Source organism: Sus scrofa, chromosome 6, assembly GCF_054392235.1.
Source record: "Sus scrofa isolate SSC_HxYL_T2T_F1_AM1 chromosome 6, Sscrofa_HxYL_maternal_Yorkshire_Landrace_v2.0, whole genome shotgun sequence".
Lineage (NCBI taxonomy): Eukaryota > Metazoa > Chordata > Mammalia > Artiodactyla > Suidae > Sus > Sus scrofa.
Window position 1 is genome coordinate 1,117,428 of NC_139388.1, and position 25,992 is coordinate 1,143,419.

The 25,992-nt window shown below is 62.0% G+C and overlaps 3 protein-coding genes across 48 annotated transcripts in view; 2 read left to right on the forward strand and 1 right to left on the reverse strand.

Moving 5' to 3' along the window:
- Positions 1-2,128, forward strand: part of FANCA (FA complementation group A) — a 46,908-nt gene extending 44,780 nt beyond the window's left edge. For all 14 annotated transcript variants that reach the window (XR_014805201.1, XR_014805202.1, XM_084959141.1 and 11 more), the window contains 6 exons: positions 611-673; positions 783-885; positions 1,189-1,264; positions 1,381-1,534; positions 1,634-1,726; positions 1,911-2,128. Coding sequence is in view for 12 of the 14 variants with exons in the window: in XM_084959141.1 (XP_084815267.1) it covers positions 611-673; positions 783-885; positions 1,189-1,264; positions 1,381-1,534; positions 1,634-1,726; positions 1,911-2,039 (618 nt within the window). In the remaining 2 variants the exon portion in view is untranslated. The remainder of the gene's footprint in view (positions 1-610; positions 674-782; positions 886-1,188; positions 1,265-1,380; positions 1,535-1,633; positions 1,727-1,910) is intronic.
- On the reverse strand, positions 1-21,758 carry ZNF276 (zinc finger protein 276). 9 transcript variants are annotated; one of them, XR_014805218.1, is made up of 12 exons: positions 15,030-15,362; positions 14,102-14,200; positions 11,356-11,659; positions 10,870-10,913; positions 10,343-10,783; positions 9,576-9,622; positions 8,107-8,188; positions 4,012-4,122; positions 3,864-3,939; positions 3,661-3,778; positions 2,658-2,757; positions 1-2,591 (listed from the first exon to the last, which is right to left on the reverse strand). XR_014805218.1 is itself a non-coding variant. In XM_084959173.1 (12 exons), exons 3-12 carry the CDS (start codon positions 11,637-11,639, stop codon positions 2,345-2,347), a joined length of 1,584 nt encoding a protein of 527 aa, XP_084815299.1. In that variant the 5' UTR covers positions 11,640-11,659; positions 18,278-19,036; positions 20,810-21,758; the 3' UTR covers positions 1-2,344. The 9 variants fall into 9 exon arrangements, 4 of the variants coding, with proteins under 4 accessions (XP_084815299.1, XP_084815297.1, XP_003355762.1 ...); XM_084959173.1 differs by lacking the exons at positions 14,102-14,200; positions 15,030-15,362 and adding exons at positions 18,278-19,036; positions 20,810-21,758 and having other exon boundaries at positions 8,107-8,190; positions 9,544-9,622; XM_084959171.1 differs by having other exon boundaries at positions 8,107-8,190; positions 9,544-9,622.
- Positions 15,696-25,992, forward strand: VPS9D1 (VPS9 domain containing 1). 25 transcript variants are annotated; one of them, XM_084959158.1, is made up of 17 exons: positions 15,965-16,095; positions 16,714-16,915; positions 17,063-17,138; positions 18,388-18,480; positions 18,586-18,748; positions 20,905-21,016; positions 21,089-21,151; positions 21,551-21,603; positions 21,673-21,760; positions 21,865-21,950; positions 22,277-22,767; positions 23,554-23,683; positions 23,853-24,061; positions 24,301-24,385; positions 25,116-25,220; positions 25,357-25,442; positions 25,528-25,992. In XM_084959158.1, exons 4-17 carry the CDS (start codon positions 18,423-18,425, stop codon positions 25,536-25,538), a joined length of 1,740 nt encoding a protein of 579 aa, XP_084815284.1. In that variant the 5' UTR covers positions 15,965-16,095; positions 16,714-16,915; positions 17,063-17,138; positions 18,388-18,422; the 3' UTR covers positions 25,539-25,992. The 25 variants fall into 25 exon arrangements, 18 of the variants coding, with proteins under 18 accessions (XP_003355754.2, XP_020952675.1, XP_084815273.1 ...); XR_014805204.1 differs by lacking the exons at positions 15,965-16,095; positions 16,714-16,915 and adding an exon at positions 15,696-15,852 and having other exon boundaries at positions 23,558-23,683; XR_014805205.1 differs by lacking the exons at positions 15,965-16,095; positions 16,714-16,915 and adding an exon at positions 15,696-15,852 and having other exon boundaries at positions 18,391-18,480; positions 23,558-23,683.

The following is a 25,992-nucleotide window of genomic DNA, read 5'->3' on the forward strand; positions in this document are numbered from 1 at the left end:
TGTGGAGACCTTGAAACTTTATTTCGAAGCAGAATGTACTGGGTTTACAGGTTGGGGAAGCTCAGGTCTGCGGTAAAAGGGCCTTTCTTTCTCATTCGCCATGCGGTGCTGTGGCCCGCGTGTCCTCCCCACGGCCCCGCTGTCCACCGACACCCTTCTGGCCTGGAGAGGGGGTGGACGCACGGCTGCCCAGACGGCAGGCTGGTGTCCCCTCTGCGAGCCCTGGGGCCAGGCCCCACCGCACCCCCCCCAACGCTGTGTCCCCGCCCGTGGCCCCTCTCCCCCAGCCGTGGCCCCCATCGGCTCAGGTCGTTCAGGCCTGCCTGGCAGCTAGACCGACCGCCGGGTCTTGGGGATTGACGAGGAAGTGTCTGTGTCCGGGCATCTTCGGGTGGTTTTGGTGGACGGTCGTGGTGGCTCAGGGCACGGTGCCCGGCGCACTCTGTCCTCGGGGCCAGGAGAGGCCGGCCCAGCGCAGTGCTCTCGGAAAGCAACGGGGCGCTTTTCTGCGAGGACCCACTGCAGCGATGTCTAAGCGAAGCCTGGGCATGCCGGCTGGCGCTCCCTGTGCGGGGTCCGACCTTGAGAGCGTCCTTGTCTCCACCTGCAGCTGCTGCTCTTCCTGTTCTTCTTTTCCTTGATGGGCTTGCTCGCCTCACACGTGACCCCACACGTAAGTCAGCCGCCTCCCCCCCACGACCCGGGGCTCGGAGGAGGCCCGGTGGACCCCCCTTGCCCACTGGTCACCTTTGGGCCACTATCCTCTCCTCCGCGGGCCGCAGGCAGCCGGCTCCCCGGAGGCTCTGGCCGTCTGCACTGAGATCCTGGGCTGCCTGCAGAGGAGGAGGGTCTCCTGGCTGCCGCTCTTCCAGCTGACAGAGGCCGGTAAGAGGTCCCCAGACACTGGACAGCTGGGGTCTGGGCCGGGACGCCAGACGCTGGTTCCCTCTCAGTCCTTCTCTCCAGAAACAAGTTTCCCGCAGGGAGGCACGAGCCCTTCTGGGGCCGCACTTTAAAAACTCGTCTTTGCAAGTTTATCTTCTTGCAAAGACACACTCACTTCAGCAACGGCCTGGCCGAGTGGCCGCAGGGAGGCTCCCAGTGCCCCTGCCCAGGCCCCACCCCCAGCCTGAGGACCCTGACCCCGCGGGGCAGTGCCCGCGCGCTGACGGCCCCCCCCCGCTGCAGGAGCCGGCCTGGGCCACACGCTCCTCCGCCTGGCCCCCGACCACCTGCTGAGGCTGCTGCCGGTCGCCTTCTACAGGTAACGGGCCCGAGGGGTCCGAGCGGGGGCTGCCGCCGCTGCTGCCCACCTGGCCCCCGTGAGGTCTGGGGTGACTCTGCCCTCAGCCTTCTCTGACCCCTTGTCCCTGCCCTCAGCCTTCTCTCCTCCTTTGAGGAAGACGCCCCCCTCCAGCAGGAGGCCTTCCTGCACGTGGCTGTCGACATGTACCTGCAGCTTGTGCGCCTCTTCATGGACGGCGGGACGAGTGCCGTCTCGACGCGGGCCCACAGCGGGGAGCTCCGGGGCCAGGTAGGTGCAGGGCCAGGCCTGGACAAGTCCCCCCCCCTGCCCCCCGGCCCAGCGAGCTGCCGCGGCCCCCCTGAGCCAGGCTCTCCGTCTTCTTTCTAGGGCGACCCTGTCAGCCTGATCACAAAAGCTCGTCTGTTTCTGTTGCAACTGATACCTCGCTGCCCGGCAAGGAGCTTCGCGTGTGTGACCGAGGTAACGCCTGGACGCTGGCCTGGCGTCTGCCTCTCCCTGCACGTCGCTGTCGAGGGGGGAGCTCGCTGATGCTCTCACCTCAGGGACAGTGACCGTTCGGGATCCAGCACGTGGCGCCCGGCCCTCGCTGTCTAGCAGGGGTCTGCGGAGCAGCACTCAGCTCGGCATGTGTGCTTTCTTGCAGCTGCTGGCCGCTCCTGGAGCCTGTGACCCAGAAGTGAGGGCGGCCCTCCTGCGCAGGCAGCCAGCCGGGCTCGACCCTGACCTCCGCCAGGAGCCCTGTCTCTTTGGACCGGACCTGCACGGGGTATAGCCCTGCTCCTCTGTAAATAATTTATTACAAGTGTAACAGAGCTCTGGTCGCCCTGGAAAGTGGATTACAAACTCAGTTGCTTTAGTGAGGAAGCGGAATCAATTATTTAAAATCTGCGCCGGCCTCGAGGCACTCAGTGTGGACAGGAAAGTGAACTGCTGGGCCCAGAGCCAGATGGCCACACGGGCCATGCACGGAGCCGCGGCCACCCGACCCACGGGTGGGGCTCTTGGGAGAGCAAAGCCGTGCCGTCGGGGCCGGACCCCCTCTCGCACCTGCTGAGCTCCGTCCGGGCTGGCGTGCCCTCAGGTGGGCTCGGGCTTCACGGCCGGACGCCCCTCGGCCCCCGGCAGGGGCTCCAGGGCCGCGGCCTTGTCCTGGCTCTGCGTCAGCGGGTGCACCATGGACATGTGGACGTTGAGGTTGTGGGCCTTCTCAAACCGCCGGCCGCACTGGTCACAGGCGAAGTCCAGCTCGGTCTCGGCCTTGTGCTTGGTCATGTGGTATTTCAGCGATGCCCGCTGCCGGCACTGGAACCCACAGACTTCACACCTGGGGGACGGGGGTGGGTGAGCGAGGGCGGGCACACCGTGGCCGGAGGGGCGCCCCCCAACTTACTGCAGAGGCTTGGCTCCCGAGTGGCGCATCTGATGGACCAGGAGGTGCTTCCGCTGCTTAAAGGTCTGTCCACACTCATCGCAGATGTAGTTCCGCACCTCTGCGGACCAGAGCTGGCATCGGCGCGGGCACCTGCCAGCGCCTCCCCACTGAGTGCCGGGGCCTGTGTGCCCACGGGCACGGACCACAGGTCCCGGCCTCCTCCTCACAGTCCCGTGTTTTGAGTCCAAACCGGCTGGGTCTCCCTGCCCGCTGTTCTGTCCCTTTGCCCTGGAGCCTACCTGCTCGTGCCTTAGGCACAGACCCTCCGAGGGAGCCACGTCGGGCCGAGTACACCTGCTAACGGCCGAGCTCCTCTGCCCGGCCGCCACGGGGCGGGGGCCGCTGGGGAGTCAGTGCCCTGCACCCTCAGACAAACACCAAAGCCCTGGCTCCCCCATCACCCCTGGACGTGCCCTGGGGCAAAGGCCACGCACGTCCTGCCCAGTGTCACCACGCGTGCCACCTGCTCACCAACACACACCGACACAGCCTCACAGGCACGCCCCTCCCCAACGAGCCACCGTCCACGCGCTTCTGGGCTTAAAACCAGTGCTCGCGGTCACGCCCGCTGCGTCTGCACCGAGATGCACGCTTAGAAGACAAGCCCGGGGCCTCCCCGTAAAACCAACTTGGGACTGAAGTGACTCATTTCCACGAAGTTCAAAAACAAGAGCCACTGTTCAGGGAGGAACACATGTCACAAATGGACCCGAAGGGGGCTCAGGAGAGGCGTGGACGGGCTCCCGCGGGGCCCCCCTGCCGTGGGTCCTGTGGCAGGGGGTGGGGGACCCTCCCGGCCGACGGCAGTCGCGTCAGGGCCACTACCTCCACCGCTTTTAGCTTCCCAGGGCCTACGGCGGCGCCGGGTGAGGCACGGTCTCGCTCCGTCAAAGGAACGACCGGGAGGCCCCCGGGCACCTCCGGGTCTGGGGCCCGCTCCCCGGCCGCGGGCGGGGCGCACCTGTGTGGATGAGCTTCACGTGGCGCTGCAGGTAGCGGTCGATCATGAACACCTTGTTGCAGCCGGGGTGCGGGCAGGGCCGCTCCCGCACCTCCTCGTGATGCTCCTTCACGTGCTTCTGCGGGGGCGGGGCCTGAGCGCGCGGCCCGGACTCCGCCCCCCCGAGGCCCCGCCCCGCCCCGCCCCCCGGCAGCGCCCCTCACCTTCATGCCGTCGGCGCCGCGGTACACGGCCGTGCAGCCCTGGTGGGGGCACTTGTAGATGGTGGGCAGCTCCTCCCTGCGACACAGAGCACGTGTGGCGCCGCAGCCCCGACGGGCAGCGCTGCCCCCGCCCCGCCCGGCCCCTCACCTCTCACAGCGAGGCTTGCTCTTCCAGCCCGGCTTGGGCCCGGGTTTCTTTCGAAGTTTTGGCTCGTCCAGCTTCTTGGCTTCTCTGCTTTCAGTCTTTCTACCAGAGCCCCTGGGGCGGCAAGACACAACCTGAGTCCGGGGGTTTCTGATCTGCAGGGCACGTGCGCCGCCGGTTTTCCCTCAACCAGGAGAAGTGGCCTCAGGCCTCCGGGGCTGCGGACTGGCCCACCCTCAAGCGGTCCCTCTGCCCCCACAGCCGCGACTCCGGGGAGGCGGAGCACAGGGCCGCAGGCCGAACTGGACACAGGAGGGGCGCTCAGGGCGCTGGGCTCCCTCCACCGCCACAGCCACTAAGCTAGAAAAAGATCAGCACCAAGCACGCCAGAACCTGCCCAGAGAGCTGGGGCCCACGGCCGCCACCCCGGGCTGGAGGCCTGGACTCCAGAAACGTGGGGCTGAGCCGGGCACAGCTCCCCCGCCCTGCAGTGTCCTTCTGAGAGGTCAAGGGACAGGCACAGCTCCCTCCGGACCCAAGCATTCAGGAAATCAGACAACTGGGGCTGCAATGACAAGCCCACCGCGGACATGGTGCTTGACGGTGAAAGGCTGGAAGCTGCCTGTGGAGACCAGGGACCAGACAAAGGTGCCCACTTTCACCACTGCTATCCGACATGGTACTGGACGTCCTGCCAGAGCAGTTACGCCAAAAAAAGAAATAAAAGACGTCTAAATTAGACAGGAAGGAAAATCGCCTCTCTTCACAGATGTCACGATCTCATGTGCAGAAAACCCTAAAGAACCCACACAGAAAAAGGCAGCCGGCAAAGCTTCAGGGTCCATCAGCACAGAAAAGCAGTTCCGTTTCTATGCATTAGCTATGAACAGCTCGAAAAGGAAACGAAGAAAACAATTCGTTTTCAATAGCAGCAAAAAGAATAAAAGAGTTAGGAGTTCCTGTCGTGGCGCAGTGGTTAACGAATCCGACTAGGAACCATGAGGTTGCGGGTTCGGTCCCTGCCCTTGCTCAGTGGGTTAACGATCCAGCGTTGCCGTGAACTGTGGTGTAGGTTGCAGACGCGGCTCGGATCCCGTGTTGCTGTGGCTCTGGTGTAGGCCGGTGGCTACAGCTCCGATTCGACCCCTCGCCTGGGAACCTCCATATGCCGCGGGAGCGGCCCAAGAAATAGCAACAACAACAAAAGACAAAAGACAAAAAAAAAAAAAAGAATAAAAAGAGTTAGAAATAAACTTAACCAAGAAAGCGGAGGACTTGCCCACTGCAAGTGCGAAACACTGCAGAAAACTGAAGGAGAGCCAACTCTGTAGAAAGACATGCCACATCCCAGGTTCGCAGACTGAGAACGTTGGCAACAGTCCCCCTAAGCAGCTGCTGCACTCAATCCCTGTTAAATCCTAATGATGTTTTCACAGAAAATCTTTTTAAAATCCTGAAATTCACACAGCACTTCAAGGGACACCGAATAGCCACATGGTTTTGAAAGACAATGAGGCTGGAGGATTCCAAAGTTTACTAGGAAGCTACAACAATCAAAACAGTGTGGCAGTGGCACAAAGACAGACACACAGACCAACTGAATCACTGACAGACCAGAAACAAAACCTTATAGTACAGTCAGCCGACTCTGAACCAGGGCGCCTCGACCATTCCGTGTGGAAAGCAGTCTCTTCACCAAGAGGTGCTGGGACACACCCATCTGCGTGGAGCTGACCCCTGCCTCACACCCCATAGAGAAATTAACTCAGATGCATCAAAGGCATGAATGCAAGAGCTAAAACCATAAAAATTCTTAGAGGTAGATCTTCATGAGCTTCGACTTGGCAATGAATTCTCCAACATGAGACCAAGAGCACAGGCAGCGAAAGCAAGAACAGGTAAGCCAGACTTCAAAATTAACTTCTTCTGCACAACAAAGGGCACCGCCAGGAGAGACCAAAGGGTAAGGGAGAAAATATTTCACACAACTTAAGAGCCAAAAGACAAACAATTAAAACATGGCCAAAGGACACGAAGAGCCATTTCTCCAGAGAAGATAAAAGCCTGTGAAAAGATGCTCCACGCCACCAGTTACGGGGAACTGCAAGGCACAGAGCCACGGAGATCCACCCCTCAGGCCCGAGGACGGCTGTCGGAAGAGCAGGAAGGACCGGGTGGTGGTGAGGGTGCGGAGAAGCTTGCGCCTTGTACATGGTGGTAGGAACGAAAGGGTGCAGCCACTTCAGAAGCCCACAGCAGACGTGTCTCAGCAAGTTAAAGAAGTGCTGGAAGAAGAACCCAAAAGGACCCAAAGAACCGGGACAGGTCCGTGCTACACCAGCCCTCAGAGCATCATTCACAACTGCCGGGAAAGTGTCCACAACCCCAACGAGAGATGGATGGGTCTGCAGACTGGCTCATCCACTCAACAGTGATAGTCAGTGGTAGGAAGGAAAAGGATTCCGACACCTGCTGCACCACCGCACCAAGTGAAGAAGCCAGCAGCCAGAGGACAAGTGTGTAAACCTGCTGATCGGAAGGCCCTGGAAGGGGTGCCTAGATTACAGCTGCCAGGCCTGGGGCAGGGGAGGGATGCCGGCACTTCCCCGAGGACAGTTTCTGTTGAGGCTGCAAAGCTTTGAAACAGTGGTGGCGGTTGCACACCACCATGGAAGAGCTTAGAGACCAGGGGACGCACCCTCTCCAACAGTGAAACGGTCCACCTCAGTAAAAACAGACGAAGAGCAGGTGTCCTCTGCAAACAGTCTCTTACCAAGAACCTCTCCAAGGCCTGCAGGCTGCACCCTGTCCTCTCTACCGCTCCCCGCGACCTGCCAGGGCCCCACCCGCCGCCGCCTCGCCCTCTCCCGCGGCCCGACGCTGTTGGAGCCCGGCTCTGACCAGGGCTCCCTCGAGATCCCAGGTGTCCCGGGCCCACGGTTTTGCCGGGTGTAGGAGGACCGCCCCCAGCACCTGACTCGCTGCCTCCGGGCCTCTGCTCCCGCTGTCACCTCCTGGCTCACCTGGCTGAGGGCCCCGAGGGGCACGTCTGCAAGGACAAGGTCACTCGGACGAGGGCTGCCCAGGCCCCGTCCTAGGAGGCCAGCTGGGATGCAGGCCTCAGGGCACAGACCTGGGTGTGCCCGTCCTCCAGCTCGTGACCACGTGTGCTCCCAGAGTCCTCCCAGGGCCACCTCGGAGCAGACCCTCCCCCCTCCTGATCCTATCTGTCCCCTCACCCCATCAATGGCCCCAGACCTGCTGGGCAGCAGGACACAGACGTGGATTTGTAGAGTTCAAGGGGGGAGTGGAGCCCCCGCCCAGCCCTGGGCTGCACCCTAAAAAGGCTGTGCCTGGAAGGAGCCTGGTCTCCCCCACGTGGCATGGGGGCTCTGGGGGCGGGGTCCACCCACACCTCCCTGTGGCCCAGCCAGCCTGCTGTCCCCTCCGAGACCCTGACTCAGCCAGGCCTCTGACTTTGAGCTCCTGTGCCTTCTCCTCTCCTGTTTCTAGACCCAAACCCATCAGAACATCAAGGAAAAAAGGAAGCCATGCTTGATTCTCAATTTGTTTTGCGCTTCCCTGAGTAATGGTGCCCCCGCGTTTTGTCCCGTGTCCAGTGCCCGAGTTGGGCAGGCCTAACGGGAGGTCTTCTCCGTGTCCCTGGGCCCGGGGCGGGGTCGGGGAGCAGTGACACACGTGGAGAGCAGCCTCCGCAGCAGGACCCCGTTTCTAACAGAAAACACAGCCCTGGGGGGAGGGAGACTCGACAGAGAGGTGGCCCAGAAACGAAGCCACTGCAGAGCTGGGTTGCCGCGTCTCCGAGGTGGAGACAGAGCAGACACTGGGGCCTTGCGGCTGGCCGCACCCACAGGCTCCTGCCTCCCAGGGTGAGGCTGGGCCGCGTCCTGGTGCTAAACTGGGAGGGGCCTCCCAGGCCACTCAGGAGCCGCAAGGTGCCGGGCTGGGCAGGTCCGGCCCCCGGGGAAGCACAGGGTGTGCTGAGCGTGGCGGCAGGGGGAGGGCAGGGCTCCGTCTAGGTCACAGCTGGACTCGCCCCCCCCGCCCACGTGGCTGCTGCAGGACTGCCCCCCTGACCTCTTTTCTGGGAGCGGCTCAAAGGACTCGTCCGAGGAGTGGGTGTTCTGCTTCCTGTCGTCGTCGTCTTCGCTCAGGAAGCCTCTAGGAGGAAGACAGACCCTTTAGCAGAGCCCGGGGAGAGGCGACAGGCCCAGTGACTTCCTGTCTGAAGGCACCACGTGGTCCCCACGTCCCAGGACGCGCGTCTCCTGATCCCATCTCCTACCAGAAAGGACTATGCAGGCGACTCACAGCCTGACGGTCCCGTCAGCCACTCTTCTCACACACGGGACCTGGGGGCAGGAAGAACCTCTCTTCGGGGGCCCCAGGCAGGCTGTGAAGACCCTCACAAGAGGTGGGCTTCTCAGGATGTGAGCTTTGACTTTTAGCATGTCAACTCAGGAGTTCCCATCGTGGCTCAGCAGAAACCAACCCACAGGTTCGATCCCCGGCCTCGCTCCGTGGGTTAAGGATCCGGCGTTGCCGTGAGCTGTGGGGTAGGTCGCAGACACGGCTCGGATCCTGAGTTGCTGTGGCTGTGGTGTAGGCCTGCAGCTGCAGCTCCGATGGGACCCCTCGTGTGGGAACCTCCATATGCCGCAGGAGCGGCCCTAAAAAGACAAAAACCAAAAACCAAACAACAGCGTGTCAGCTTAGCCTCCTAACTGAGCCCTGCCCAGACGGCAGGCCAGCCTCAGCCATTTCAAAGGTCACAAGGGCCCGAACAAGACCTGTCCCTCTGTCACCTGACGCACGGTCAGCACACAGGCTCTGTGGACAGACAGGGCCAGGCGGCCACACTCCACCCAGAGGAAGGCCCGAGGGGGCAGTGGCCTGCGGGACGGCCACGGCCACACCTGACCCCGAGGAGTTCCTAGCACACACGCACAGGTGCACAGCACACACACACACACACGGGTTCCTCCAGCATCCTGGTCGATGGCACCAAAACTCATGCTGCCCTGCTTGTGGGCAGGAAGGATGGCCACAGCCGCACGGCGGGGGCTGCCTGCGGCTCTCGTCCAGGGGGGGGGCGGCCAGGGGCAGACAGCTGCCCCGCCCGGGAAGGTTCACCCTCCTGTGCGGCCTCTCCCCCGACACCCCCACATCGTGGTAAAGGGCCAGAGGCTGGCTTCCTCTGTTCTCGCAACATCTGCACTGGCCGCGAACCTCAGGCTTTGGAGAAGGAGACACGCCAGCAGCAGCAAAGGCCTGGTCAGAGGACCTCCGCGCCACGCTGGCTGTGCCCACACCGCCCGCAGTCCCAGCCGGTCTGAGGGCCCCTGGGATACAGGAAGCCCCCAGGTAGGAACGAGAAGCCTGGATGCAGCCCCGCCACGCCTCTCCTCCCCACAGAAAGGGAGAGGGCCGGCCAGGACCCCAGGGCCACCCTGGGGTGGTGGAGTCTGGTTCCGAGGAGGAATGTTAGGCTGTGTAAACCCACTCTTCTCTCACCCCTCAGAAAGGTCACTGAACTCGTCTTTTACCCGATCATCCGAGGTTGGAGACGGAACCTGCTTCTCACCCAAGTGCCCTGAGAAACAGAGAACAAGGCTGCAGTCACCTGTCTCCACGAGCAGCCGCCAGCCGCCAGCCCACTCGCCTGCCGCCCCCCCGCCCAGCGTTCACAGCCAGTCCTTTGGGGACGTTCCAAACATGGCTGTTATCAAAGTGCACCCCGTCTAACAACCCCAACAGCTCCGCGAAGCCACCGCACAAGTCCCCTCTCCCCGCCAGCATCAACGTCACGGTCTCTGAGCCATCGGCAGCCGCACTTCCTGAAAGCGCCCCTGAGGACGGGGCACAGGGGAGCAGCCCAGCACCCGGACGTGCCTGCAAGACGCCCGCCTGGCCCTCCTAACAGAACGGCCACGAGCAGCTGCGCCCCACCCCTGCCTTGGGATCGGGCCCCCCCCAGGGCCCTGTGTGCCCCACAGCCAGTGAGAGGCAGCGGCTGAGGCCCAGGGAACCCCCTGCGCTGGCTCAAGACAGCCTCAGAGGCACCGCAAGCCCCCAGGCCACCCCCCAGCTCAGGCGCCGGCAGGCGGAGAGGAAAGCCGGGCACAGACACACTCGACTGCACAGGAAGCGCTGGAACGGGGGCCGCTCCCTCCGTCAGATGCCGGGAGAGGCGCTGAGGCTGTCCCCGTCACACCCCAGCCCCTCCGCACACGACACCACAACCAATGCCTCGACGGGCACGCAGCGTCCCAGGACAGGGGCTCCGGCCTGACAGCCCAGAGGCGCCTCCTACCTGGGGCCCCACTTGGGGGGAGGCTCGGCTCAGGCGGGGGGCCCGGGCCAGGCCCCACAGGGTCGCCGTCTGAAGGAGGCCGGGCTGTGTCCGTGGTGGGCGGCATCTCGGTCCCAGCCGCCGTCACTCTGCCCTGGGAGCTCTGAGGGGCGGCGCCCGTGGGGCTGGCCCCCCGGTGCTGGCTGAGCCACGGGGCCTTCTCCTTGTCCCACGTCCACTTGACTCCCAAAGCGCCGTCCAGCAAGAGGGCCCCGCAGCGGGAGCCGGCGTCCATGGTGTAGCCGTGGCCCTGGCCGCAGCCCCACACGGCCTGGACGACGCCACAGTACTCGGAGGGCAGCGTGCTCTGCAGGCTGGGCAGGGCCCCGCAGCTGGCCGCGTGTCCGTGCACCCACCCCACCAGGCCACGCAGGCCCTGGGCGCTCGAAGTGATCAGGTCCACTGGGGAGAGGCACAGAGACGCCAGCAGGTGGCTGGTCAGCACACAGCACCCCCAGCGCCCCCGCCCCCGCCCGGGGCGCACTTACCCACACAGGCTCCCTCCTCGCCTGGCAACGGCTGGACACCGACCCTGCCAAGGAGCAACAGGGCTCGCCGTGAGCGGGGCCGGGGCAAGCAAGACCCGGGCACAAAGCGCGCTGCCCGGGCCGCCGCTCCACGTCCACGCCGTCCCCACGCAGCCCCATGCCTGGGGTCTCCTACACACCCCAAGAAAACGAGGGGGAGTTCCCGTCGTGGCGCAGTGGTTAACGAATCCGACTAGGAACCATGAGGTTTCGGGTTCGGTCCCTGCCCTTGCTCAGTGGGTTAAGGATCCGGCGTTGCTGTGAGCTGTGGTGTAGGTTGCAGACGCGGCTCGGATCCCGTGTTGCGGTGGCTCTGGCGTAGGCCGGTGGCTACAGCTCCGATTGGACCCCTGGCCTGGGAACCTCCATATGCCGCGGGAGCGGCCCAAAGAAATAGCAACAACAACAACAACAACAACGAAAAAAAGAAAACGAGGGGGTGCCTACTTTGCGCCAGGCTTCCGATGGCCCGTCGGGGAGACGTTGACTCTCTGCAGAAAGCACGTGAGAAGCCCGTGGCACTGGTAGAACTGGGCGAGGCAGTTCTTGCAGACAAACTGAGACAGAGCTGGGTCCTGGAGGACAGCCACCCCCAGCAGACGCTGGAAGTCCCTGACGAAAACACGCTCCCCGGGGGGTGGTCTCTCGGAGCTCTCCCCAGGTGCCCTGCCGGAGATGCTGCGCAGACTCCGGGAGGAGAACTTCCCGTGGCAGAGGCGACAGTGGCCCATGGCCAGGGCCCGGGCTGTTCCTGGGCAAGCACAGGAAACATGAAGTCAGCGGGGAGGCTGCCTGCTGCCCAGAGCAGGCAGAACGCGGCTCCCAGGGCAGGTGAGGCCCAGGCTCCTCCAGCCACTCAGCTCCTGGAGTGGGGCCTCCATGCCCCTTAAACACAAGTCCATGTCTGGGCCAGAGGCAGACCGCTTCCGAGCTCCCAGCTAAATATACATCCTTTGGGAGACATGGCCAGGGAGGGCCTTTAGGTCCAGAAAACCTTCCGGTGCATTCTAAACACTCCAAGACAAGGCCGGTATTACCCTGCTATAACAAAGCCAGACAAGCAAAGAAACCACAAGAAAAGACAACTACAGGCCAGGAGTTCCCGTCGGAGCTCAGTGGAAATGAACTCTACCGGCTTCCACGAGGATGCAGGTTCGAGCTCTGGCCTCGCTCAGTGAGTTAAGGACCTGGCACTGCTGTGAGCTGTGGTGTCAGCTGCAGACACAGCTCAGATCCTGCGTTGCTGTGGCTCTGGTGGAGGCTGGTGGCTACGGCTCCGATTCGACCCCTAGCCTGGGAACCTCCATATGCCGCAGGAGTGGCCAAAGAAATCGCAAAAAAAAAAAAAAAAAAGAAAGAAAAAGAGAAAGAAAAAGAGAAAGAAAAAGAAAAAAGTCACCCAAATCATAAAGAAGTAAAACTATCTCTCTTTGCAGATAACATTATGTATAGAAGACGCCACCAAAAAACTGTTAAACTAATTCAGGAAAGCTGTAGGATGTAAAACCAATACACAAAAAAGTCAGCTGATTTCTCATACACTAATAACAAACTATCATAAATCAAGAGAACACAAAGAATAAATCACTGGAGTTCCTGCTGTGGCACAATGGGATTGGCAGTGTCTCCGCAGCCCCAGGATCCAGGTTCGATCCCTGGCCTAGCACAGTGGGTTAGGGATCCAGGAACTCCACGTGCCATGGGCTGGCCACAGAAAGGAATAAAGCGTCTGGAAATAAGTTTAACCAAAGAGGTGAAGATCTGTACCCGAAACTGTAGGACGCTGACGAGATGAACAACGGACAGATGTTCCACAGCCTACGAATCCACCTACAAGTGGAATGCAATCCTACCAAAACCCTAGTGGTATTTTTCACAGAAACAGAACAATCTTCACACGTACATAGAACAAGAAAAGACCCCGAAAAGCCAGAGCAATCCTGTGCAAGAAAAACAGAGGCAACCAGACCTAGAAGATCTTTCTAGTTCTTCCTTCCAGAGAAAGGAGCCAGAAATACCACATTTCCTGGTTTCAACTATAAACTATCTCATAAACCTCCAGTCATCAAAGCAGCACGGGACTGGCAAAAAACACTCAGACTAACGAAACCGAACAGAAGGCCCAGAAACAAATTCATGGAGTACTTCCCTGGTGCCCTAGTGGGTGAAGGATCTGGCACTGTCACTCCCTGGCCTGGGAACTTGTGCATGCCATGGCCACAGGCAAAAAAAAAAACAGTTAAAAAATAAATTCATGTGGGGGAAAAAATGTAATTGTAATGTATACATGTAAAGATAACCTGACCCCCTTGCTGTACAGTGGGAAAATTTAAAAATATATTAAAAATAAATACATAAATAAATAAATTCATGTATATATATATAGTCAATTGATTTATGATAAAGGCGCCAACAACATTCAACGGGGAAAGACTAGTCTCTTTAGTAAGTGATGCTGGGAACGCTGGACAGCTGCGTGCAGAAAGTGCAGCCAGACCACTCTACCACCACACTGCAACTCAAGGGGGATGAAGGACGTGAGATACAGGAAACCCTAAACCCCCAGAAGAAAATAACAGGGCAACTCTTGACATCCGTCACGGGGTGATTTTTTGAACTGACACCACAGGCAAGAAGAAACCAATGGGGCCGCCGCGGCACAGCACAGAAAAGCATCCCCAAACTGAAGGGCAACCCACCGAACAGGAGAGACTACTGACCAGTCGTACACCTGATGAGGGTTAATATCCAGCCCAGGTGAAGAACTCCCAGGACTCAACAGCAAAACACAAAGCATCTAATTTAAAAACGAGCAGAGTATCTGAATATACACTCTTCCAAAGAAGGCAGACATATGAAAAGATGCTCAACATCCCTAATCGTCAAGGAAATGCAAACCAAAACCGCCATCAGCTACCACGTCACACCCGTCAGAAGGGCCATCAGAAGGTAGCAACATGCAGGTGAGAACGTGGAGAAAAGGGAGCCCCACGCTCCGCTGGTGGGCAGCTAAACCAGTATAACCACTATGGAAAGCAGTAGGGAGACTCCTCAAAAAGTTAAAAGGAGTTCCCGTTGGCGCTCAGAGGAAGCGAGCCTAACTAGCATCCACGAGGACTCGGGTTCAATTCCTGGCCTTGCTCAGTGGGTTAAGGATGCGGTGTTGCCATGAGCTGCAGCGTAGGTCGCAGACCAGACTCAGATCCCGTCTTGCTTTGGCTGTGATGCAGGTCGGCAGCACACTCCAAGTGGACCCCTAGCCTGGGAACTTCCATACGCCACAGGTGACGCCCTAAAAAACAAAAGAAAAAAAAGCAGATTCTAAAAGTTCTCATCAGAAGAAAACAAACTTGGAATCACACGTGGTGATGGGTGTTAACTAGACACATTATGGTCATTTCACCACATGCACAAATACAACATCAATTACATTGTACACCTGCAACCACTACCATGTTTTATGGCAATTAGACCTCAACATTTTTTTACAAAAAATAAGTACATATTTCTTGAGTAAATAAATGCCTCCATGGTTACGGAACTTCATAAACTAAGCTGAAAACTTCTCCCTCCTCACACGACCCTCCTGCGACCAGACGTGAGGACGCCCGTGCAGCTCTGCTTCCCCAGGTGTCCTGTCTGCGAGTGCAGGCGATGCCACCTGCCCCCCGGGAGGATTAAATGCGCGCAGCAAAAGCCCTTCTCCAGGGGCAAAAGTACCACACGCAGGCCAAGTACATTTTAACGCCCGTACCACCTGCCAGGCAGGGAACCCGGCACTCTTAGTTCTGCTTCGATGAAGAGGAAGCTGAGGCCCCTACAGATGAAGCAATTTTCTCAAGGCTGCACAGCACGGGGCAAACCAGGAGTGAAACTCGGACCTGCCCGACGGCTCCTTCGAGCACCAATTACTCAGCGCGCCCAGAGTCGGCGCCGAGGGTCAGCTGTCTTGCGAAACTTCTCCCCGCGGAGGCTACCGCGTCCGCCGGGGAGGCCGCCCCCACGCCTCGGCAGGGGGGGCCCCGCCCGCTCTCTGAGGAGCGGGGACACCCTGGGCCGGGGCGGGGGGGGGGGGGGCGCTGAGGCCCCACCGCCCCTCAAGCCCGGCAGGCAGGACCCACCTGCCTCGTCGGCGCCGTCCTCGCCCGCGTCCGCGCAGGCCCGCGCGGGGCCCCAGCTCAGCCGCGCCGCCACCAAAGCCGCCGCCTCGGCCACGGTCGGCCCGCTGCGGGCGGGGCGGCCCCGGGCCCGGCCACCGCCATAGCTGCTGCCGCCGGTGCTCCCGCGCTGCCCGGACGACAGGAAGCGGCCGAGCCGGTCCCGTTTCATGGCTGCTGGGGCCCGGCCCCGGCGCTCGGGCCCGCTCGCTCAGCCGGCCTGTTTGCGAGGCAGGGCTCGGGGTGGCTCGGCCCGGAGCCTCCCGTCCGCCCCGCTGGACGGTGCTCGCCTGTTTCCGTTCCCCAGCGCCCGGCTCCCTGGAAGGGGCGGGGCGACGCGGGAGGGGCGGGGGGAGGACAGCGGGGCCGGGCCGAGCGCGGCGGCCAAGGGGCGGGGCCTGCGCGGCGAGCCCGTCTCCGCCGGCCGGGGGCACTCAGACGCCCTCGGCGACGGCGCGAAGCTCTCTGAGAGCTCCGCCGCCCGCGCCTCCTCCCCTTCGGCCCCAGGAGCCGACCTCGCAGCGCGCCGCGGGCGGGGCCGCCGGAAGTGCGCCCGCGACGGTGCCGCTTCTTCCGGCGGTCCGGGGCTCGGGCGGAGCCTGCGCCCGCGCGTCTGGCGTTCCGGGCCCCGGGCCCCCGGCCCCGCCCCTCGGCCGCGGCCGCAGCCGCCGCCTCTCCCGCCGGCGCCATGGCCGCTGCGGCCGGGGACGGCGCGGTGAAGCCCCTGCAGTGCGCCATGAAGCTGGCCAACGGGGCCATCGAGCTGGACACCGGCAACCGGCCCCGGGTGAGGCGGGTGGGGCGGGGTGGGGGCGGTCGCCGACCCGCCCCGGCCCGGTGGGCGTGGGCGAGGGCGGGGCCGCGGGGTGGGCGCCCCCAGGCCCCTTCCGGCGGCTCAGGGTTGCCGGCTCGGCTTCGGCCGTGACCTTGGACAGCTCCCGCCGGCTCCGGGCCTGTTTTCCCGGCAGCTGGGCGAGGGGGGAATTGGAGCTGAAGCGCTTTCATTTGTGAAGGGGACCCAGGAGGGTTGGTGAGGCAGCCCCCGCCAGAGTGTTCTGGCAGGCAGTCCCGTATATGCGTTTGTTGGGGGCGGACCTTGCAGATCAGTCAGGTTCCCAAAGGGGACGGAATCCAAAAGAGGTTAACTGCGGCGTTGCAGTCGCCTTCAGGGCTTGTTCGAAAGAAAATGCCAGCGGGGGAGGGGTGTGGCTGGTCCCCAAGAACAGGTGTTAATCCGAAAGGCGGCGACCGTCTGGGCCAGCCAGCCGAGCCACAGCAGGCGTCCCAAGGAGGGAAGGAGGCCGCGGGTACCTGGGACCGGCTTCCATTCGCTGCTGTCCGTAAGTTGGGATGCTAGGGCATCAAGTGTCCCCGCAAGTCAGAAATCCTTCCAGCAATCCGTGTTACCCTGATATCTAAGGTGCAGACCTAAAGGTGGGTAATTTAAGAACCGGGATGCAACAAAACAAAACAAAGCACCCTGCTCTGGCTCTACATGCGTGAGCTGTCAGGAAGCCCTGAACTTGAAAGTGCCAGACCCCTGGATGCCCAGGAAGTACTTATTCTGGAGCTCAGAAAAGGGATTTCCCAGAACCTAAGCCAGAAAATGATTGAGATTTGCAGTATCACTCCCTGATTCACCTCCCAGGAAATATTTTTGTTAAGCCCACTGAATGAATGGCCCCTGAACTGCACAGGAAAAAAACTTGTGGCACAGAGTGAAAAATGCAGCAGCTGCCAAGACTGCCTCCTCTGGCCACTGAATGAGAGCCTGAGTTCCTTCCTGTGTGGGAGATGACGGGAGTGATGCCAGCGTCACCTCCCGAGAAGAGGGGACTCTGTGCCTCAGGGTGAGCAGTTACCAGCCAGCCAGCTGAGCACGTGAAGCCAGGGCAGGCACCCTTCTCCCTGTGTTTCCACAAGGGCACCGGGCAGGCACGATGGAATTCTTTGCCTCCACTGGCCTGACCCCTGCCACTTCCCTTCACCGGGCACAGGAGGCATATACCGAATACCTGAGGAGCGTCCACTATATCGCCCAGGTGCTGCTGGAAGAAGTGGAAGCCACCAAAGGTATAGTGCCCACCTTGCAGCTCCTCCTGGGCCAGGGACACGGTGGACGGCTTAGCCTTTGATGGGCCCCAGGGTCTGTGGCTCACCACGGCGTGTCCTGTGTCCTACCTGCCTGGTCACTGGCCGAGGCTGGGTGGCTGAGCGCTCAGGAAGCCTGAGTGTGACTAAGAGGATGGAGATGGGCTGGGGTGGAAGCAAGACTGGATGCGGAACCCCAGTCCAGAAGGGAGTGAGCTGCACAGAGGCTGGGGTGGGGCAGCGTCTGAGCAGAGGCCCTGGGGTGGGGGGGTGCCAGGCTGGAGAGAGGAAGGTGCAGCTGGGGCAAGCAGCGCCTTGCGTGGACCTGGGGTTGTTCTGGCGTGAGGGAGGCTCATGGAGGCTTTGCGGGGCAAGGCCAGCCTGGCAGCAGAGTCCCCAGGAAGCTCCCACCATGAGGACAGCAGTGGTGGGTCTGTCTGGACGTGGAAGCAGGGAAGGGCTTGGGGAATGTCCTTTCGAGATGGGCGTCATCACACTTCCTCAGGGCAGGGGGCTGCTGGGGGCGGGCGGGGGCCGGCGTGCGCAGCTTCCACTCCAGACGCCCAGCAGCCCCGGCAGGGGTGGGAGTCTCTGAGTGGGAGCTGCCCAGGAGGACTGGGAAGATGACGGCAGGGTGGGGGAGCCCCAAGGGGGGGTCCTGAGGAGAGAGGGCCTCAGAGAAGGGCGTGCCGGGGGTGGGTGAGGGCGGTTTCAGCACGACCCAAGTGGCTGCAAGAGGGGCTGGCTGTGCAGGGGGTGGGAGGTGGGCCAGGCGCTGGGGCTGGTGGGTCTAGGGCAGAGTGTCCGGCAGCAGCTCCTACAGTGTGAGTCTGCTGATGGTAGCAGTGCCCAGAGGAGGGAGTGCAGAACAGGAGCCCCCTGTGCACCAGGGTGGGCTTGCACATAGTCAGGGGCGGGAGGTGGGTGATGAAACCGCCTCTGAAATAGCCACGCTGACGGCGGGCTCCGGGGAGGAGGGGCTGTAAGTACAAGTGAAGCCATCGGTGAGGAGTTAGATAGAGAAGAGGCTCTGATGGTCCAGGCGAGGGGACAGGACAGCCACACACAGGGCCAGGAGGTAAACCCATGCCACAGATGGGGCGGGGGAGGCGGGGACTCACCCTGGGGCCAGAAGTTAGGAAGAGGTGGGCTTGCCTTGGTTTTATCTCAGCAAGAATGTGGCTATGGACAGAGGCAATGGTGACCCCCCTTCTTGTGTCTTGCTCCCCAGAAGCTGGGGACCCTGTGCCCCCAGACACATCGAAGATGCTGAAGCTGGCTGAGCAGTGTCTGGAGAGGGCCCAGTCGACAGCTGCCAAACTTGGTGGGTGTCCAGCAGAGAGCTTTCCCAGGGCACCCCCCAACTCTGCATCTCCACTGGGGAACGTGGGGCCCCATGTGCAGGCCCTTGGCTGTGTATGTCTTACAGGGAAAACACGCCTGAAGCCTTCCATGCCTGCGGCCGCCCCTGTCCCCTCTCCTACCAGCCGACACCGCCGGGTGTACTCAGACGAGGGGGGGAAGCTGTCTCCATTTTTGCCTCCTGAAATCTTCCAGAAGCTTCAGGTGGTAGAGTCGCAAAGCTCTAAGAAGTAAGATGGGGAGTTCTTTGGTGGCTTAGCGGGTTAAAGGTCTCCCTGCCACTGCTGTGACGCAGGTTTGATCCCTGATGGGTCCCAGGACGGAGGTAACCCAGTGCCCTGCAGAAACAAGCGCAGGTGGTCTCACGAGAAGAGCACCTTCAACCTTCCTCAGACGAGCGGTACACAGTCACAGGGAACCGGCAGCGAATCCCGAGACTGCAGGAGCAGTGGCAGGATCAGACCTGCCAAGTCTTCAGACAGACTTAGGTGACACAGGTCATGGAACAGTTGTGCTCCCTACAATTAGAGAAACAAAAAGCAGGTTTGAAAATCCTTGCAGGCGGAGTGCTTGCTGTTAAGAACCCAACTCAGTATCTATAAGGATGTGGGTTAGATCCCTGGCCTCACTCAGTGGGTTAAGGATCTGGCATTGCCATAAGCCACAGCATAGGTCACAGATGCTGCTTGGATCTGGTGTGGCTGTGGCACAGGCCACAGCTGCAGCTCCAATTCAGTCCCTACCCGGGAACTTCTATATGCAGCCATAAAAAAAAAAAAAGTAAAAAAAAAAAAAAAAGAGGAAGAAAGAATATACTTGCAGGGAACGAGAAATTACACAATCTGGGAGTTCCTGTCATGGCTCAGCAGTAAGGAATCCAACCAGTATCCGTGAGGACTCAGGTTCGAGTACTGGCCTCATGTAGTGGGTTAAGTATCTGGCGTTGCCGTGAGCGGTGGGGTAGCTCGCAGACGCAGCTTGGATCCCATGTTGCTGTGGCTGTGGTGTAGGCCGGAAGCTGCAGCTCTGATTCACACCCTAGCCTGGGAATTTCCACATGCCGCAGGTGTGGCCCCAAAAGGAAAAAAAAAAAAGAAAGAAAGAAAAGGAAAGGGAAGAAAGAAATTATAAAACCTGTCTTGATTTATAATAGGGGTCAAATAAAGAACCAAATAAATATGAAATAAAAATACTAGCTATTTTTAAAAACTAAGTCAGAAACAATAACACATTATGTTCTCCTATGAAAATGCACACAAAGACACAAAGAGGAGTGGACAAGTTTATAACAAAAGGGTGTTCTTTTATGGGGCAGCGAGTTAAACATTTGGCATTGTCACTGCTGTGGCTTGGATTGTTGCTATGGTGTGGGTTTGATCCCTGGCCTGGGAGCTTCCACATGCCACAGGTGTGGGGGCCGGGGGTCAGGGTAGGGGTTGTAACAGCAGACCAGACACAGCTGAAGAGAGAATTGGATATTAAAAGGTAGCTGGAATGGCTCACCAAAAAAAAAGAAAGAAAGAAAGAAAATTTGAAAAGGATACAGAAGGTCTAATGGTTATTGGAATTCCAAAAAAGAAAAGAAAAAAAATGCAGGAAGACCATTATTTCAGGTGATAAAGGCAATTTTCTAGAACTGATGAAAGACACTGAGACACAGATACCAGAATCCCAGCAGGTTTAGCAAGAGGATGGGGCTTGGGCCGATGCTATATCTCGTCTCTGCACATGCGGCTCTGGGTCCGGACGCGGCACCAGACTTCCACCCCAGGACAGCCCTGTGTCCCCACAACACACTTTCTCCCACCTGTGAAAGCAGGAAGATGCGCTGTTTTGATGTTGGGGGCTGTCGTGGCGATGCGACCTCCCCTTCATGGGCTACAAACTAATCTAGCTGTTTGGCCACCATGGTGCTGCCGAAGAGTTTCATGCTGTTACCAAACACGTGTCACTCATTTACCCCTAAAGGTCTGGGTTCAGGTCCTCTTGAGAACGAAGTCCAGGAGGTGTTCCCGTCGTGGCACAGTGGAAATGAATCCCACTAGGAACCATGAGGTTGCAGGTTTGATCCCTGGCCTCACTCAGCGGGTTAAGGATCCGGCATTGCCAAGAGCTGTGGTGTAGGTCGCAGCTGTGGCTCCAGATTTGATCCCTAGCCTGGGAACCTCCGTATGCCACAGGTGTGGCCCTAAAAAGTCACAAAAAAAAAAAAAATGTCCAGCCCGTAGTCTCCTGTCCACCACAGACCTCCTCCCTCCTTTAAGTTCCTGCCCCCATCACCACCTCCTCACCTTCTGGTCTCAGGGCAGGCTCAGGAAGGGTCCTCGGGTGACCAGAGCATTCCTGGGCTTCCTGGAGCCTGGACAGCAGCTTGTCACCATTCCAGGGAGATGACACCCCTGGAGGAGGCCTCCCTGCAGAATCAGAAGCTGAAGGCTGCCTATGAGGCCCGGATGGCCCGTCTGGACCCCAGCCAGGCCATGCAGAAGACATCCCTGGTGAGCAAGGCCAGGGTCTGGGTGGGTGGTGGCGGTGGGGGAGCAGGCCTTAATCGCTCCTTCCCCTTCCAGACCCTGTCTCTGCAGCGGCAGGTGATGGAGAACTTGGTGATCGCTAAAGCCCGGGAGGAGACCGTATCCTTTCCGTCCATCCTTGCTGTCCAGAGGCAGAAATTCCATGTGGCCTTCAGCTGAGGGAGGAGGAGGCCAGGCAGCGAAGGTGCCCTGGTCCGGGTCTGGGAACAGAGTTCTTGCAGGTTCCGAGAAGCACGTGGTCAGGGACGGTTCCTGCCCAGCACTGCCTCCTTCCACCTGCCGGCCTTGGCACAGACCACCCTGCTCCTCCTGGCACCACGGACCCCTCCACTCCTCAGGTCCACTAGGACTTGCCCTCCCGCCCTGAGTGGGCCGGTCCTCCGGCCCTAGCCCTCCTCCCGCCCACCCGCTGGACCCGGAGTCCAGCTGGGCAGTGGGACGCCCCCGGGGTCAGTGCACGCCGCCGCATCAGAAAAGGCCTTGACCCTGCGGCTCCAGCTGCAGAGGAAGATGGAGGAGCGCCGGCTGCGACTCCAGGAGGCCGCCAACAGGTGCGTCTGCTCCCGGGGCCGCTGGGGGGACTCCCGCGCTGAGGCCCTCAGACCTGTCCTTCCCCGCAGGAGGTTCTGCAGTCAAGTGGCCCTGACCCCCGAGGAGCGGGAGCAGCGCGCCCTCTACGCCGCCATCCTGGAGTACGAGCAAGATCACGTGAGTCCGCGGGCAGGCGCGGGGGCGGGGCTCCCCGCAGGGCACCGCCCCGCGAGGGAGGCGGGGCTTCCCGCGTGCCCGCCCCCACGGTCTCCTCCGCTCAGGACTGGCCGAAGCACTGGAGGACCAAGCTCAAGAAGAGCCCGGGGGACCTGTCCCTGGTGACCAGCCTGGTCTCCCACCTGCTCAGGTACTAGAGCCTGCAGCCCCTCCCTGATGGCCGGCTGAAGGCAGAGGAAAGATTGAAAAGGAGTGGGGGGGCTTCTCTGCGCGGCCCGCCCGCTACCTCGGGGCCCCTTTGCGCTGACGGCCTCTCACGGGCCTTCTGGCTTCTCAGAAACAGGGTTTATTTCCAGCATTCGCCGGCGAGAAAATAGTCCCAGTCACTCCTTGGGCATCCCTCTTGGCAGGGCCACGTTGGGGGGCGGGGGGCGTGAGGGCCTCGCCAGCCCCCGGCCCTGACTCTGCTGCCTGGCGGGGGCTGCCCTGGCCCGCTGCCTCTTCCCCCGCTCGCAGCGTTCCTGATCACCCCATCTCGCAGCTCCTCAAGAAGCTCCAGTGTGCGGTGTACCGGGCGCTGTACCCCATCGTGAGCAGGGGCGCCGGGGCCACTGCCTCTGCCCCGGGCTGCTGTTCCCTGCCCCCCGACGCCGACGGGCTGCTGGCACCCGGAAGCCGGCGGCTCCGGCCCTCACAGAGCCTCTACTGCATGCCCTCCCCCGCTGAGCCCAGCCCCGTCCCCCCACCCCCAGAGGGCCCCTCTGACAGCGCCCCCCACAGAGGGGTGGACAGCAGCCCTGCCGGGCCCCCCTCCCCGCTGGCAGATACCTCACCCCACCTGCCAGGCAAGGACAGCTCCTTTGAGGACCTGGAACAGTTCTTGGCTACTTCTGAGAGGAGGGGCCTGGGCCCTGGGGGGCGGCCTGAGCCGCAGACCCCGGGGGGGAGGAAGGAGCCGTTGCTGGAGCAGCTGAAGGGCGTCGTGCAGGACATACACGACGCCATCGGTGAGGTCCGCAGCACAGGCCACGTGGGCAGTGTGGGAGCTGTGCCCGGGAAAGCTGGTCCCAGGCCGGGGTGGGCCGAGGCAGAGACCAGCCTGGTCCCTATCAGTCTTCTGTTGGGGAAGGGTCTGCCGTCAGAGCCTCTGGCCACCAGGTGGTCCTCGCTGACTCGGGTCAGACCCGAGTCATTGCAAAGAGCAAGTGCAGCAGAGTGGCACGAGGCTCCTGTTTCCTGCCTGGAGGACAGCGGGTTCCCTCGGGGCCCGGGGGAGGGGGCTTACATCCATCCCGAGGGGTCAGGCCAGCAGGGTTCCTGAGGGTGAGGCGTGAGGCCCAGCAGCCAGGGGCCTGCGCTCGACAAGCTCTGGGCGAGTCCCCCCGCCCCCGGGGGTGGGGAAGGGGCCCTTTAGCTCCTGGACATCAGATTTCTCGTCCTCACCTATGCTTCTCAAGTTCCTCTGGGTTCCCACAGTTCGGGGTCAAGACCCTTTTCAGAAAGAAGCTGTCTTCTGCCTTCCCTCCCAGGCTTGTCTCCTCGACCCCTTGGAGGGGTGGGGTGTGACCCTGTGACCCCCAGGGATCCGGGCCCAGACTTCCCGTCCCGATCTAGGGTTTGAAGGGGAGGGGAGGCACGGCCAGACTGTGGCTGCCCAGAGACTGGCTGGGGTGGGGGGGCAGGGGCAGGTTGGGGGAAGGCCCTGCCTGGGCCTCCCAGGCTGGCGGTGGGGGGTGGCCTCTAGTGGCTGCCAGCCGTCCCCACAGTGCGGCTGTGCCGGCTCTCCTCGGCAGACAGGCTGCTCTCGCTGACACTCCTGGCTTTCGAAGGCCTGAACACAGCTGCCTCCAAGGACCGCTGCCTGGCCTGCATTGAGGAGTCCTTCTTCTCGCCCCTGTGGCCCCTGCTGCTGGCCGTCTACAGGTGCGGCACCGCGCCAGGGCCCACAGCCAGCCTGCATCCCACCCTGAGGTTCTTCCGTGCTTCCCACTGCTGCTCAGAGTGCAGGGCCGGCCAGCTTTCCCCAGCCCTGCCTCCGTCCCCTCCCAGGCAGGGTCCCCGAGCCGCTGAGCCTGGCCTCTGTCTGCTGCAGGAGTGCCCACCGCCTCCGGGAGGCTGCCCTGAGCAGGAGCATGGAGCTGTACAGGAACGCAGCGCCTGCAGCCATCGGTGTCCCCACCAAGCTCCTCCCGCGGGACCCTGAGGCCGTGGGAGCGGGCCCCTACCCCTACTGGGCCGCAGCCCAGGAGCTGGGGCTGCTGGTTCTGGAGACCTGCCCCCAGAAGAAGCTGGAGTGCATCGGTGAGGGGGCCGCTTGAGAGGAAGGAAGGGGAGCGTGGTCGGATGGGACAGGGTCCCCCCGGAGGGTGACCTTCCCCTGTGAGCTGCAGACCCTCCTGTCGAGTAGGGGTGTGAGCAGCACCCGCAGGAGGGGTCCCCCTGGCTCTGCCCAGCTCCGCGCTGACGGGCAGGGCCAGCGCCTGGGGCGTCCTGGGCCGGGGTCCTGGCCACTCCCCCGCAGCCTCGCTTCTGTGCCACAGTGCGGGCCCTGCGGGTCGTCTGCGCCTGTGCGGAGGACAACTGCCGGGCCCAGGAGGCTGCACCCCAGCCCGGCACAGCCGCCATGTGAGTCCCCGGGCCCGGCCTGTGGGGGACGCTGGGCACATGGGGCCGCCTTCAGCAGGTGCGGCCCTGCTCCGCCAGAAGCACACGGTCCATTTCAAGCCCCGACCCAGGGCCCCAGCCCCGCGGACGGCATGTTCCTGCCCCCCGCCCATCAGGGAGATTTCCGATCCTCACCCCAGAAGCATGTGCCCCCCTCAGGTGCACACCTAGGGAGCCCCCCAGACCCGGGGAAGACCTGTTCCAGCCCCGAGCCCCAGCCGCCAGGGAGCCGGAATCCCCCTACCCAGGCCCTGCCTGTGGCCAGCAGCCTCCTTCGCCGGCCATGGCACCCACCTGGGGCTGGTCCTCCTGCCACCCTGTGCCAGAGACCAGGGCCGCTCTGAAGGCACCTGTCCTGGCAGCCCGGTGGGTGGGCTGTGGTGCCTGCCTGTTCCCAGAGGCCTGCAGGCGAGAGTCAGCTGAGCATGAGGTCAGCTGGGAGCCCCCACCCCCAGGGCCCGTGTGCTGGGCCTTGGCTGCAGGCTCGGTCGGGCCTCGTGGCCCAGCCTGGCCCTCCCGGCCGCCTTCCCCATCTGGCCTCTGAGAATGTGGCTGCAGGCCCCCCGAAGGCTGGCTGGCGGGAGGGGCCGGGGAGGACGGCCGGCAGCCCAGGCCTGCTCCAGGGACCGAGCGGGGGGAGGGGGTAGCCCCACTGTCCCCTGGAGCCCGCGCCAGCCGTGCCTCCCGACAGCGGGGCCGACGACCTGCTGCCCATCCTGTCCTTCGTGGCGCTGAGAAGCGGCCTCCCCCAGCTGGTGTCGGAGTGCGCAGCCCTGGAGGAGTTCATCCACGAGAGGTGGGTCCACGCGGCCTGCAGCCCCTGCCCTGCCCCCTCCCCAGCTGCCCCCACCCCCCGGGGGGCCCCAGTGTCTGGGTTTCCAGGTGCAGGGTCTCCTTGCAGCCCCTCCAGTGACAGCCCCGCCTGCACGCAGGTACCTGATCGGCGAGGAGGGCTACTGCCTGACGTCGCTGCAGAGCGCCCTGAGCTACTTGGAGCTGCTGCCCCGGGGGGCCCTGGGCAAGTAGAGGACGGGGTGGGGGCCGCTGCGGTGGGCTTCTTGCCCCCGCCCCAGAGCTCAAGGAGGCCCCTCCACTCCTGACAGGACGGAGCTGAGCGGTCAGCGCCAGGAGCCAGGCCCTTCTCTTTACTGCCCCAAGCCGGGAGAGGCCCCGGGCAGGGAGACGGGACTCTCTCGGGACCTGCACACTCGCCCGGCTCAGCGCAAGGACAGAGGAGGCCTGTCTTATCTGAGTCAAGAAGGGAGCCCGTTACCACCTCCGAGGCCCGGGACCCAGGGGGGTGGAGACTGCGGTTTGTTTATTTATTGGCCACTGACTACTCTGCTCCGTCCTAGAGGCCTTCCTGTGCCCAGGGCGCCTGCCAGGCCTGGGGGCTCTGAGCCACACTCCCACCCTTGGTGGTGGGCACCAGACCTCCTGAGACCCCTGGCCATTCCCCACGGTGACTCACCCCTTGTGGGGTCAGCGCCTGCCTGTAGCCCATGGCCCGCCCACTGACTGTCCCGGGCAGCCGCCAATCCAGCGGCAAATAAAGAAGTCACTCACCA